The sequence below is a fragment of the Corvus moneduloides genome, chromosome 3, assembly GCF_009650955.1.
Source record: "Corvus moneduloides isolate bCorMon1 chromosome 3, bCorMon1.pri, whole genome shotgun sequence".
Taxonomy (NCBI): Eukaryota; Metazoa; Chordata; class Aves; order Passeriformes; family Corvidae; genus Corvus; species Corvus moneduloides.
Window position 1 is genome coordinate 17,173,249 of NC_045478.1, and position 14,816 is coordinate 17,188,064.

A 14,816-nucleotide genomic window follows, 5' to 3' on the forward strand; every position below is an offset into this window, starting at 1 on the left:
CAATGCCCAGGTAGCACTTCAGGAGTTACTCTGGGGCTGGGGTCCCTCCTAACAGAACTTACTACTATGGATATGGTTCAGTTCTGGCAACTGAATGATCTTGGACACTGTTTACTAGAACATACGTGCGCTAGAAGTTTGTCACCTAAGAATTCAACTTAAATTTTCTTATTTTAGACAGTTGACTGTCACTCCACTCAATTTCTGCAGTGCTTGATTTTCTGATCACAGACTGTTGTGCAGAAGCCCAGCCACGCATCTGAAAGGCATGGCTTATAAAATCCTTCTATAGCGAGGGAAGCTGAACCTGGTAGATGAACAGAGGGACTGTCCAGGAGCTAAAGATTACTAAACTACACAGTTATTGCACATGACTGAGAAATAATCCTACTCTCCAAGAGAAAACTACACCACCAAACATACGCTAATTGGAAACAACCCAGTGTGGGAGTAGCAGAAGCAAGCAGAAAGATCACTTTGTTACCAATACCTGCTCCTAGAAGAGGTCAAAACTCCTTGTGGCTTTTAGAGACTATTTTCTGCCCAATTAATTGAACAAAATATCTAACTTGATCTTACCCTTACAGAGAAAAATCACTATGCTTCATGAAAATGAAAGAAGAAATGACTTAGTAGCAGCTATTATGTGGCCTTTCCTAAAGTTGTCAGGTATAAAGCACATGGATGCATATTATTTATGCACACTGTTTTCTTGAAGAAATTGTGCCTGTGCTTTTTTTATGGTTATAGACAAATTGTACCCTAACAAGTGAGAAATATACTGTGGGGATTAAAGGAAAGTCTCCACTCTCAACTGCAGTTTAGGCAAAATGCAAAGTGCTTGTTGATGGAGTCAAGAACGAGAAGTCATTACCACTGTTGGAGAGTTAAATACACTCACTTATTCAGGAGATTGGGCTTTGCCTTTAAGTTTCACTTCCACACCACCAGACTGAGGGGAGTACAAGCTGCTTGCAGCCACCTGCACCAGACCTAAACCCATGGTGCAAGAACACACACACACACACACCTCAGAGTGATCCCTGGGGCAGCATGTTCACCTGGCTAGAGCATCCATCCCTGGACTGCAACAGGAGCTAGGCCAAGGACCCAGCTGTGCACCAAATTAGCACTAGAGATACCCAGATTCCCTCTTTTAGCTAAGCTGGGAGATGATGAGTCAGAAACCACAATTATGCCCAGAATTGTGGCAGGAGGTCTCCAGGCCGCAGGCTGTGCTTGCTCCAAAGGACTGAGAGGCAGAGAAGCACAGGGAAAAGTCACTATGAAGAATCACAGGAAACACATTCATTTAAAATATCTATTGAAATTACAAATTAAACTCTCCAATATGATTCAAAGTACAAAACACCACATTAAAAGGCATTCAACAGCTCCTTTATACATCACAGTGTTAGTGGCACAAAATGCACTTACATTTCAAATACATCAACAGAACTATTTTTACACTGGTCAAATACATTATTTATACATATGCATGACTCCTTCACGCTTATCCCTATACAATTTTAAAATACATCATAATGAAATGATCAAGAAAGGTTCAGTTATGTACCATGTACCTGTACCTAATGTTCCTGGAATTCTTATAACATATACACAAATCAAAGCAGTAATGAAGGCCACAGGGCTCTAAACACAAATAGCATGCCTTACTTAGTACAAGTGCATGAGCAATTAAGGGCTGATGCTGGCTTTTTTGATGTCCTTAATATCACTGTGATCAACAACTGTAATTTACTTGTTTCCCTCAGGCTTTTAGATTATGTACATGAAATGTACAAACTTTGGTTTTAAAAAAGCAAACCTGCACAAAGGTTTATGCATGCTGCACCTCACTATAATGATAATGGTCTGCATTAAAAATATTTATTCCTATACAGTAAAAGGCCTATAGATGAAATGCACACAGAACTTCATTTTAAATCTTCCTGCCCACAACAATTTTTTAAAAAAAGAACTTCGTATTTTTCTGACCTATGGATATTTTATCCTGTCAGCTCCGTAAATGAGAGCTTTTCACTAATTTTGATTGTTTTCTGCATGTCAGGAGCTCAGCTGTACACTGAAGTGTTGATCCAGTCAGCTGTTATTTGGGATTTTGCCTAATTTATGCACCAGAGTATCTGAGGAAAGATCATGCTTCTTAGTATGCGGGGGACAGTATCCTAAATTCTTGACATGCTAAGGTCAGTAGTAGGAGGCTTCAGGATGAATGCCAACATGAATACAACTGAAATATTAACATAAAACTACAGTAATCTTTTGTATATAATTGTTCATTTTGAAGAGCCTCAAAACCAATGAATTTGCCCCCACAGCCCTCCTGAAGTAAACACTGGTCCATTCACTTATAAGATGGTTAAACTGAGATAAAAGGTGGTAAGTGACTTGTCCAATGTCACAGGGAAAAACCCAACACTACCACCACTGAAGATGAAGTGGGCTGCGCTCCTGATCTCTCTCAGGACTGGCTTCAGCCCAGCTAATGGCAAGCCTAGGGAGATGCACAGCCTCTGGAGCTGGGACTCCACACTCACTAGACACGACACCACATGACACCCCAGAAGAACATGCAGATGATGTACTGTTACAAACTCCATTAAACAGCATTTACAAACAGGCCTTTCAATTAAGAGCTGGACTTGATCCTTGTGGGTCCCTTCAACTCAGAATATTCTACGATTCTGTGTGAATATACGCCCCCTAAATAATAGCATAACCATAAAAATGCAACAGAAATCATGCTGTGATACTTATTTTTCTGGTTCAAAAAAAGCCATAGCTGTTGTAACAGATTTTCATTTGAAAAGAAGAAGAAACAAACATTCCCTTTCCCATGGCAGGAGGTTTAAATGTCAGAGTTTAAAATGATGTATTTACAATTCAGTTTTAGGGTATTAAATGTCACAGTATCAACATAAGCTGTAACATAAAAGCACCCTGAATTTAATACATCACCACCAAAAGTTGCTACTTTGGAACCAAATCAGCATTAAAAATAGTAATAGTAGTAATAATAATATTAACAATAACAAAAACAAACAAAAAATCCCCGAGAATACAGATGGAATGACATTTAGCAAACCTGAAGAGACTAGGTAGGTATTTGGTAAATATATGTAGGCATATAGTCTACCCCAACAGCTGGGATGCGAAACAAGAGCTGTGTCGTTAAAATCACCAGTAGAAATTCAAGTACGTTGAGATCAGAGAAATACTGACACAGTTTTCTGATTATACATAATGTTACCTGTGAGTATCAATTATAAATTATCATTTTAAAATTTCTGTATTTGCAAAGAACTTATTTCTCTTTCCTTTTTCTTTTAAATCTGGAAATGCATTAATTTTGACATTGACTATTAACTGGCTGCACAGCACTTTGGAAAAGTCAAATTTTGCTGTATTTCCACATAAAACCTCTCAGAAAGTCACAGAGAAAATAAACCTCCTCATACCAGGACACTCAATACTGTTCACAGGCCACTGAACCTCTCCTGCTTACTATGATCCCAGTAGGAGAACTGGTCATCAGTCACAGCCACAATACAGCAAAATCCCTCAGTGCCCCCAGCTAGAAAATTAATAACCCATGAAGTCTTTACATCCTATTGTCCAGAGTTTTTTTCTCCAGTTAAACAGAATTACAGGGCCAAGGAGGAAAGGCCATAGTTCAAGCTTACCTGCAGGAAGCTGTCCTTTGCAGAAGGGTTTCCATTAATTCTGCACAATGAAGCTGTGACGCAGGACAACTCAGGTGTGTGGCTTGGGATCCCTCTGGGAGATGGACTGAGCTGATGCCAGAGCCAGAGGAACACAAGCACTTCCCTGCCTGCTCAAGTCAGCAGTGCTTGACACACCCCTGGGAGCTGGCAAACATGGGTCAATTACCAGACTTCCCTATGGATATTCTTTAACAACTAAGCAATTTTTAGTAATAAAGATAGCTGAAATACTAAAAATACTCAGATAACAAAAGATATGAACTGTGCATTGCCATAAACAATCTGAAGATATCACAAGGAGTTCAGATTTGCTGGAAACCAGCTATCCTTTTTATTCACATTACAGAGGCTGAACTCATTAAAATCAAGCCAAGCAAGTGAAATGCAGATAATCTTCAGCTCCTAGAGCTAAAATCTCTGGTTATATACAGTTTGTATTTGGATAGCACTATACTTGGAAGATAAGGGAGAAGTTTTATAAAAAGAAATTGTCCCTTTTCAAAACTGTATCCTACAACATTTTTATTTAACAGACAGACAGTGTAAAACAAAAGATAACAAGGATTTTTTTTTTATGGTTGAGGTATGAAAACATATTCCCAGCCTGTGACAGCAGCCAGATCCATTTGAGAATATTAAGATATTTTCAGTGGAAAGTTATCTTGGCTTCAAGATATTCATCCATCTCAGTACACTGCCGACACAAAGAAATAAATGATGAAGAAAAAACGCAGTACAACTTCAGTCCAGAAGCCATTCAAAACAATGTTTTGCTTCAGTACTACAGACATACACATTGTCTCAGGTGCTTCGTATTTCATGGCAAGAAGTTATTAGTCAAATTCTTGTAGCACTTAAAATCAGAGCAAAATGGTTTTCAACAAAATATTTTTAAAGAGAAACCTCAATGATGTAGTATGTTGAACAGCACGCTTTACTGCCCTGAAAACACAGCACTGAATTCTGCAAAACTATCAAGTGATTAGTTCTCAAATAAAAACTTATTTTGTCACAGTATTGTTATTAACATAATACACCACATATCATACAATATTAACTCTGGAAAATGGGCTAAGTAGTTTAAATGCAAAGTACAATTTCCACAAATATCCCAGGCATTTTCATATTAACTACAGGGATAACCATGACGTATTTTTGTATTTAAAAAGAAAGACTCATTGATAACCCAAGAGTCTGCTAAATAGTAATGTTAGTCCTGTATTTTTTAATAGTTGTCCTAAAGACAGAAGCAAGCTATCCTGAATTTCCAAAATATTTCAATAGCACAGCTATTTACACATTTGGTTTAAATAGGATTATATATATATATATATCTCTATGTATCTATAAAAAGATTAAGATACCTGGATTAGAACTTACATAGCCCTGTAAGTGTACCAGAACCCTAAACAACAGCAGAAAATAACAATTCAGAAAAACACTAGTGGTCCAGGGGTAATCAATACCATCAATGCATTTTTAAAAGAAACTTGATTAAATAGCAGGTTTGTGTCACCATTCAACCTTTCAGCTTCATCAATTAATTTTAAAATGTAGCTTTTAACCAAACAAATTTCCTATAAGACTTTATAAAATTTGTGGAAGGCAGTAGGACCAACTTGTCCCTCTGATCCTCCCAAAATTTCAAGAAAGGCATAGGATGGCCTATATGCACCTTACTAATTTTGTTACACTTGGAAAAATAGGTACTAAAAAGGACATTGTGATGGCTTTAACAAAAACAGATGTGTAATAAAGTCACACAAAGTTGACTATCTGATTTAAATAGTAGGCAACTTAAACATATGTTTAAAACACCAAATTTGGAAGCAAATAGATATGCAGAAGTTTGTATGCTTTTTCAGCTTGGCTTGCTGATGTCATTCAGTACAGTTTCCAGTTCACCAGCAAGGCAGCACCAACTTTTTGTACTATATTTAGCAGTATCACCTCTTCATTTCAGATAGCTACTCAGGTCTGTGGTCTCCCTTTAGCACCTAACTTGCCTTCTATTACCCTCCTTGTCTATTATCAAGTGATCTGTACAACGGTAGTAACAACAGTTCCTGGAATCAAGACTGTGTCAATGAAAAGCAGAATGGGGCACGTAAGGCTACAGCAATGTAAGTGCAAGAGGGAAACGTAACAGCAACAGTAAAATCAAAACATGTGATGAGTCCAATCTTCTCCCAGGCTAGGTAGGTAGAGGGTCATCATCTCCTTTATTACATTTGCACTTGCAGCACAGAACAAATGGTGTAGCAAGTAGAAGGAAAGGGGAGGCCACCAAAAGTAGAAGACCAAATCCTGCAAAAATGCCTACTACCTGTAAGAGAAAGGGATAGCATTGAGTCAGGGATAGCATTGCCTAGATTCTGTGTCTGCTGACACCATTGCATCATCTGTGTCCATCAAAGACTTCAGCAAATGCCACTGACCTTATCAGAGCCAGGACCCTCCCACAGGTATACTACAGTCAGCTCCTGTGACCAGTAAATGTGAGTGAAAGCAGAGTGTGAATGTTTGTGTTTTATGGCTCCAGTCAAACTGTGCCACACAACTGTTTTATCATACAAAGTGATGCAGAAGGCTATTTGCCTTTTTGAGTTTTCCTTTATCTCAAAAAAATACTGAAGCAAATCACTACTTTTTTTCTGGATCAAACCTAAATACTAAATATTGGAATCAAGGCTACAAGAAAGTTAAGACTTCCACTTTCAAATGCTCCCTTTTTTTCTGAGGAAAGCTTCAAGAAGAATTAGTCAAGGTGTTGGTGGTGTTCAGAGAATCTGGGAATACTCCCACAAATGTCCCACCAGCATACCCACAACCTTGGGAATTTCAATCACAGATTACAAACACTAGGGGCTACAGGAGGACTTTGCATATGCAATGGCTTTTTGCAGTCAGACCTGAGCTCAGCCTGCTGCTTCAGGGAACAAGATCTAACTCTTTTCCATTGACATTTATTGATCACTTCCTTCCCAGCATGAGCAGAGGACCATAGATTTACCCATCTGGTCAATGTGACAAAGTAGTAATTTCTACAGAGCATGGATTTGGAAAATTATTTAAAAAACATTCAAGTTGAGCTTCATTGCCTGAGAAAGTTTCCCATTTGCCATAGGCAACTCTAAGAGTGATGCTGCAACAATATGCCCACAAATTATTTGAGAAAATAATTTAGATTTATTCATATGAGAGTGTCTCTGAATAATTTTGAATAATGAAGGCAAGAGTGGATTGCTAATGCAATAGCGAAACCTCACAGCAGAAGGTGAAACGAAATTAAGAGTGCATTACTCATTAAGGATTCTTCTAGTCAGGGCTAGATACGCCACTTCAATTAGCTGGCAAATATTAAATTAGCATGGGATGATGCAGTAGCACTTTTGCTGGCCACGGATAATTTGGTGTTGATGATCTTGCACATGGTCCGAGGTTGTGCTGCCGCGGAATTCCGGCGGTGGGAGCGCCGGGCAGCCGCGGGAGATGGCGCTGTGGGACAGCGCTCCCGGCGCACACGCACCCACCCTGATCAGCATGCCGGGCCCGGCTGCCCGGCCATGAGGAGCCCGAGCTGCCTTGCTCTAACGATTTTATTTCTTCCCAGCAACAATTTCTTTTTCAGCTTCAGAGGTGGGCACGTTTCATAACTCATTCTCTTTATTTTGGTGGTGCTGACAATCTGATGCAACTTCTACTAATCTTTACATTTATTTCCCAGAAACCAAAGTTCAATTCTCATCTTTAAAAAACATGAGCTGCATCTATTGCCATGCTGCTCTTTGCAGCCCAGGCTGAGTGCACTGGTCAGACAGAGCCAAGCTAGAACTTGGCAATTCAGTGCACCAGACTGACTACTTGTAATTAATATAAAACATCTATTTACACCTTCCTTTCAGCCTCAATATGCCATCAAATAAATCATAAAGTTTCATTTTTTTTTGTTTTGCTGGTTTTGTTTTTTGATGTGGTTGGGGAGGGGGAGGGAGGTGTTTATTTTTAAGTCAAACTGTGTGCTGAGTATTATTTATTTACTTTTTACTTGGTTCTTTTTCTTCTGAAGAAATTGCTGCCCTACTAGGCATCAAGCCATTTTCTCTGGCCAAAACAAGTATTTTTTTAAACCCACAAAAAACAAACCAAAGACTCACCTCAATTTGCTTTGGATAAATCTAAGAAGAAATTTAACAACTTAGTCAAAGTTAACATAAGGAAACAACTGCAGCGTTGATTTGGCTTCAGTGGGTTTAGCAGAATTATATTTTGACTAGTAGTGAATTATCACCTTTCTCAACAATGACCAGATTATCAAACATGCCGTGTATCAAACAGATCTGCACAAACTGCAATGGCTTAGAGCATATTCCAAATACCAGATTAATCACCTCATACTACAGCTTTGTCAAGTAAGCTTAATGTACTCACTTCCTGAGATACCACTGGCTAATCCAAGCAAAACCCAGTCCACAGCTCAGACACCCAGCGGTGTGGGTAGAAGGAGAGGGGTGAGATCCTTCTGTATTTCAGTTTAGCTGTTTATCCAGACTTGATGATTATTCTATAGACTTGAGGTTTTTGCTCACATGGAAAGACATCTGTACTTCAAGAAAAGTACCTCATCTGAAGCTAAGGTAGCTTTTTACAGGCACACAGTTAATTTAGGAAGAGATGACTCAGATATGCAGATGTCCCCGTATCTCTGAAGTGACTGTAAAGGCGGTAGGTTGGACCAAGTCACACATGAGCATTTATACTGCATGCATCAAAGTGCTGCAGAGAGCTCTTTCATTACCAGCATTCCTGCTGAGTCTAGCAACACTGAATCTAGACTACAAGAGGTATTCCCACACTCTCTGCAATTGTCAGTTTGAATCTGTGTTTGAAACGACTGAAAAACCTTCAGGGTTACTTTCTATCCAGCCTACAGGAACGAGTCCGATGGAGTCCATAGCTAGTTAATGACTGTATTCAGGTTAATTCCTTTCCAGCTCTGGATCCAGAGCTAAAAATGCCTTGCAGGAAGAGCTTGCTTGAAAATAATACTGACGACGGCAACCTAATTCATCCTCCAAATTCAGTGAGAAGATATCTGGACTGGCACTGAACTTGCTCTGCAAATGTATCTTTTCTTCTCAGTGGTGTTTTGCCAAGGAGGCTCTTCTCCAGGAGAGCTAATTGTTCCACTCCAAGCTACTGCCCTCTTTTTATCTGCTATGAAAATCAGTTACCATTTGGCACAGAATTTTACCCTAAGGTGTTAAAATGAGGCGTTAAAATGACAGCAACAGACCTGTAGAGAGCTTTCAAAGATCTGAGCTTTACCTGTGTCCTGTGCCAGATAACAGACGCCCTGGAGTGCCCCAGCTTGTTTCGACAAGGTCCTTTGTCATAATGTATAAGGAGAAAATCATCCTACAAAATATTGAATGAGAAGGTAGGCAATAAACAGAAGTTCTTCAAGTTACAAAATATTATATCCTGACAATTTAAACCCAGGAATCACACAGGAAGATAGAAGCAAGCAGATACAGCCACGTCCAACCTTTCCAAAGTGCTTTGTTTACAGTTAGGTGTCTTCACAAACACGTTTGTTTGGCGTGTGTTGTAGATTATAACAAATTCTTCTCCCAAAAGGTCTCAGGCTGCATATTTAAATGCTAGCATGAAGTTTAGCAAGAGAATCCAAGAAGATAAGCCAACCATTACATGTATTTTACACACATACAGAAGGAGCAAAGGAAAATCAGTACTTGTACTGCAGACTTCCCAAAGTTGGTTCCTTTACCTAGCTGAAGAACAGAAAGACAATACAGATTTTTCAGATATTATGTCCCTATCGGTCCTGTAAGCATCTCACAAACCAGCCAAGATCGCAGGCCTAGTTATAAGTGAACACTGCTTTTTTTATCTATGAGAGCATGTGAGAAGCCTGTGACTTCAGGATTGTTAGTAAAGTATTCAAATGGGACAACCACAGGATTTGAATAGTCAGAGTAGCTTTCAGGAACCTAATTTCCTTTGCTATTGTTAACAATGTTACAAAGTAAAACTGAAGACATGGAAACAGATGCTGTGTATTGTACATACTCTGATCTGTAGGCATGATAACAGGCTGATTATAAAAAAAATATAAACATATGACAGCAGCAGCTTATAGACCAATAAATTCCTGGTGTTGTGAGAACACTGCATTCTTTCTCCTATGTCAGATCTATTTCTTGTCCAACAGAATACAATGAATGGTAAACAAATCTGACTGCTAGTGACATAACACATATAGTTTTTTAAATTTCCTCAGACTAAAAGCATTGCTAGTCTCACACTGTAATGCCTTCAAGAAAGGCAACATTGAAAAGTCACTACTGGAAAAAAAAAGACACACCCCTCTCCATGTTAGGTGCCATGTAAAGATCATGAACAGATTCTTGTCATAAAATTTAACTATTTATTTACTGACTCAGACCAAATGCTAAGTTCATACAGGTCAGACAAGTAAAACAGAGGATACAAATCCTATCAAATTCCCAGCATCAGCTCTGGTCAGTTATGGCCAGAAGCTAGTGAGATATTTATTTAATTGATTAAAGAGACAGCTGGATGGCAAAGCAATGAACTTTTAAGCTTCTGAGAGCCAGAGTGCATTGCATGTACTCACATCAAGAGATTCCAGACAGTACCAGCAAAAGGCATGTTTGCAATTCTTACACATCATTTGGGCACAGCCTTCATCTCGTTCAATGTAAACTTTACACTTTGGACAGCGTTTGATTGGAGCATCATCATCTTCCATTTTAAAAACTGAACTGTGGGAGAGAGTGAGAAATTAGTAAAATGTGTGGCCATGTCAGTTTAGAGAAGAATGTCTACTAAGAACTGTGCTACGAAGGCAAGCCTGCTTTTTTGTTTAAAAAAAGAGAAATTACTAGAGATTCAGGTATTCAAGTGAGTTTTATTATTCAGATATTTTGGCTACACACTACTTTTCAAACATATCTCTAGAAAAAGATATTTAATGACTACAGTGTCTACGTAAAAGTTAGGATATTTTCTTTACCATGTAAAAACCAGCTGGTTTTGTTATAGAGTGGTACTAATAGATATTGAACAGTTTTCTCCTGTAATGTATCAGATGAGCAGCAGCTAGCTCACACCTAAATGTTTTGTACATCTAGATTATTTTCCTTTTCTCCCCTTTCTTTCTCAGATGAAGAAACAATCCCATGATTGCACAAAAAACCCCAGACCACATTCCTTTGGACTAGGGCAGGCACCAGGGATAGATTACTCGTCTGTGCCTTCCTTGAGGATTCTCCCCAGGAGTTTCCTTCCAAATCAAGAACCCTAAGGTTTTGGTGCATGTCATTCTTTCATTTTCAGTTAAACTTTGTCAATAGAGTGCTAACAAGTCACTATTCATGAGTTAGGGTCAGCACTGACTCTTCTTGCACAAGTGTGCAGAACCACAGGTGTCCCCTCACATAATGGGCACAACATAGAGGAATGTTGAAACAGTGGAACAACTTTTATCTCCCTTGAGTAGCTTTCTACTGTGTGCAGGTTCTATGCTAACAACTAAAATGTACCTTAAATGACAATTCCTGCAGCTACTGCCAGTGTGAAATACAATAATGACTGATGGGGAATCAACAGTTTGCTGGAAAACAGGACTGATGATTGATTGATTGATTTGCCCAACAGCAGGATAAAAGGACAAACACTAATTACTAACGCTAGGGGCTACTGTACTAGAAAAAAATGCTTTGTATACATAAAATGTATATGAAACTCCAAATGCTGCTAAGAGGCACATTATGCTCCAGAATATGAAAAAACAAATTTTACTTTTACTTGGTGGAGTAAAAAAATGAAGCGTGAAATGAAAACTAAAAGCAACCAGAGCACTAAACAAAAGTAGATTAAGTTTGTTACCTCGCCATGAAGTTTAGCAACCTTCAGTTCTTGTCAAGGACACACAAAAGCATGTGCAAAAGTTAGCGTATTTGATCAGGAACTCATCATGACAGCATCCTAGCTAGTCATCTGTTACAGCAAAGTGTCAAAGAAGGTAAGTTATGAGTAACTAAGTCCAAGGATGGGCAGGGCTTTAATGATGCCTTGGAGTGCAATACAATCTTTGAAAAAGCCCAAACATGACGTGGAACACATGCACAATGGCCTTTCTTATTCAGTGGCTGCAGTTTGCCACCAGAGACCACTTGAAACAGAACCTAAGATCATAGGCCAAATGTGCAGCAGAGGGGATGATTGACAGGGTATCCTAAAAATCACTGTCTGGCATGATGTAATCAACTCTCACATTGTCCAGGAGAGCAGCAGTAACAAGATCATCTCTCAAGAGAAGCTGATGAGCTGCCTGGATGTCATATTTTTCCCACTAGGGCAAAAGGCCAAAGGCTTGAGCAGCTCCTTTGTGCTTTGCTGGGAATGGCGGCAAAGAGTAAGGCTGCCAAGAGCTATTCAGTTTTAGAATACAGCATTTAAAGAACAGGAATGACTAAGCGAAGGAAACAGCTTTAGAACAAAACATCAGGAAAATGCTTCTTTACTATTCATAATCCGATTTGTTCAACGATTGAGTGTTTAGCTTCTAAATACTTGATTTTTTGCAGTATCTTACCTTGTTTCTCCTGGAAGAAAAGAGATTGGCATGTTCTCTTGACAGCCTTGACCTGGATGCCAATTAGATTTGCAAGCAGAGCAGAACTCAATGTCACACACTTTGCACTGCACCAGTTGAGGGTCCTGTGGGCTTGATTCCTGGAGCTGGCAAACTGCCTGGCAAGTAGAGGATGGACACCAAGTCCGGCATGGATCCAAAAGCACTTCTGCAAAGGGACATAAAAGAACCAAATTCAAAGGCGGATACAAGATCAGCCTTCCATAACAATGCGTTCCAGCTGAGGTTGACTGGCACGGCATTTGAAGACACAAATTTTCAAAAGGAGCTTTTTAATTTATGCAACCTTCTTTGACATAAATTTGGCCTGCTTTGCGAACAGGCACCAAACCAAAGTGAGTTTCACAAGTCTCAATTAATTGCCCACTTTCATTCACTGAACTAAACTTGTTCTGAGAATGAGATGTGTTTTTTTACAGTTGTACTTGAAGTTAAATACAGCGTATACTATGCCGTAAAACCCACCAGAAAGTGTTTTTACAATGCCTTGCCCAGAGGAACCTATTTCAAGTTGACTTCTACCCTAATGTAACCACATGATTAACAATAGCATAAGATACAGTTTCCTCCCTTTCTTGGAGGCTCCTTACACGTAAGTCATTTCATGTTTCAAAGCCTACTGAAGGCAATAAATTACTGCAGTGGTTTCTAGGCTGGGTCCTGCCCTCAGTAAAACCTTACTGTAAGTTCTCTATGGCCACACCATTCCACATCTCCATAGGCACACAGTCAGCTTATGTTCTTAACATGCTTGTATCATTACACACAGAACCACCCATTAATTCTGTACCAAATGCCATCCCAGGAGATAATGTTGGCTCTGTGAAAGAGGTCAGTATTCTTCTCCAGCCCCTACAGTACTAGTAGGCAACTTAAACAGCAAAGCTCAAAATAGAAGTCACTCCCTCCTTAGTTATTTAGGAATATAATACATAGCAATTTTCTTTCCTTAGTTTATTCCCAGAGTGCTGCAGTTCTGGGAATCATGCAGGAAAGAACAGAAGCAATTACTTTTTAGGTTTTAGGGTTTTTCTTTCTGATGACCAAGCAATTAACACACAATGCTACTTCAAGAACATATACAGAGATTCAGATTTATAGGATCACTCTGAAACAAACCCATTCTCACAGCCTTCAGTGGGTAGTGTTACACGTGTTACCTCTTTCAAACTGTAGCTTCTTATACCTTTGCATGATTTCTGATGCAACCATACACTCAATCTGTTCAAAGAAGGAAAAGAAGAAAAAAATTCTAGTTAGGAACAGTAATAATCTAAGTCCTTTTAAACAAAGAGAGACAGAGTATTTGACCTTTGAAGAATTAATTAAGATATATATTGTCAGCAATGGAAGCTGTAACATAAAAAGCAAGACCTATTTAAACATCCTGTAAGGAAAATAAAACACCCTGTTTGCAGGAAAAGCGTACCTCATTTTCTTGCAGATGACCTCTCTTTGGGCAGGCAGCATCTGGGCAGCTGATTGCTGTTTCTAGACCTTCTTTGATCAGAAGTTCCACATACTGTTTTAGGCACTGTAAGAGAGCCAAACACTGAGTTAACTATTCTGTGAAGGATAAATCAGTATTTTAACAGCTTTAGTCTAAAAATCTGAAAACTCAAACTTTGAAATCAAACAGGTACTACTGTGTCCCTTTTACAGCCATGAGCCACACTCATAGCTTTTGCTAGAAGTAGAAAACAGGAAGTTCATTTCCCTATCAAATCATAGAATCATTTAGGTTGAAAAAGACCTCTAGGATCACTTAAACCAAAATTAACAAAATAACTCTTCATCAATTTAAAATATGCAGCAAATTAAAAAATAACAATGGGGAAAGCACAAATCGAACAGGAAGCAGAGGGGGCAAAAACAATAAAACACCTCCGTGACACAATTAGATTAACCACACTCTGAAGATCATTGCCTAATTGGAAGCCACAACATAGCCTAGTAAGCAGTAATTCCCCATAGACAGACATCTGTCAAGCATACGAGAGCACAAAGGGAGTTGTGTATCTTGCCATCTATTCCTGGAAAATAACTATTTCAACGTCATAGTTAAAGAAGTAACTTTTCCATAGAAAGGAAAAATGTGAGAATTAGGACTCCCTGAAGAACTACAGTTTCCATGGGGACCAAATAATAAATATTGGTAATACTAATACTTTTCTCCCCTAGCAACCACAGCATTTTACCCAACTCATAACTGAAAATGTAGTCTCTAACACAGCAGTGCACCACGCGGCTGTCAACAAAACAGAGAAGAAAAGTGGGTATTTTTGACCAAGGGCAAATTAAGATCAAACCTTGTTATTCTTGAAGAGCAACAACCCCCCTCCACCTCCATCCTTCCTACATCA

The 14,816-nt window shown here is 39.0% G+C and overlaps 1 protein-coding gene across 1 annotated transcript in view; it reads right to left on the reverse strand.

Annotated features, from left to right (window-relative positions):
• Positions 1–1,307: 1,307 nt before the first annotated feature.
• Positions 1,308–14,816, reverse strand: part of RNF144A (ring finger protein 144A) — a 65,479-nt gene continuing 51,970 nt past the window's right edge. Inside the window, exons 4-9 of the mRNA XM_032104483.1 lie at positions 13,883–13,987; positions 13,614–13,674; positions 12,394–12,601; positions 10,411–10,558; positions 9,078–9,167; positions 1,308–6,075 (exon numbers count right to left, since the gene is read on the reverse strand). Of these exons, the coding sequence (XP_031960374.1) occupies positions 5,944–6,075; positions 9,078–9,167; positions 10,411–10,558; positions 12,394–12,601; positions 13,614–13,674; positions 13,883–13,987 (744 nt within the window). The 3' untranslated portion in view covers positions 1,308–5,943. The remainder of the gene's footprint in view (positions 6,076–9,077; positions 9,168–10,410; positions 10,559–12,393; positions 12,602–13,613; positions 13,675–13,882; positions 13,988–14,816) is intronic.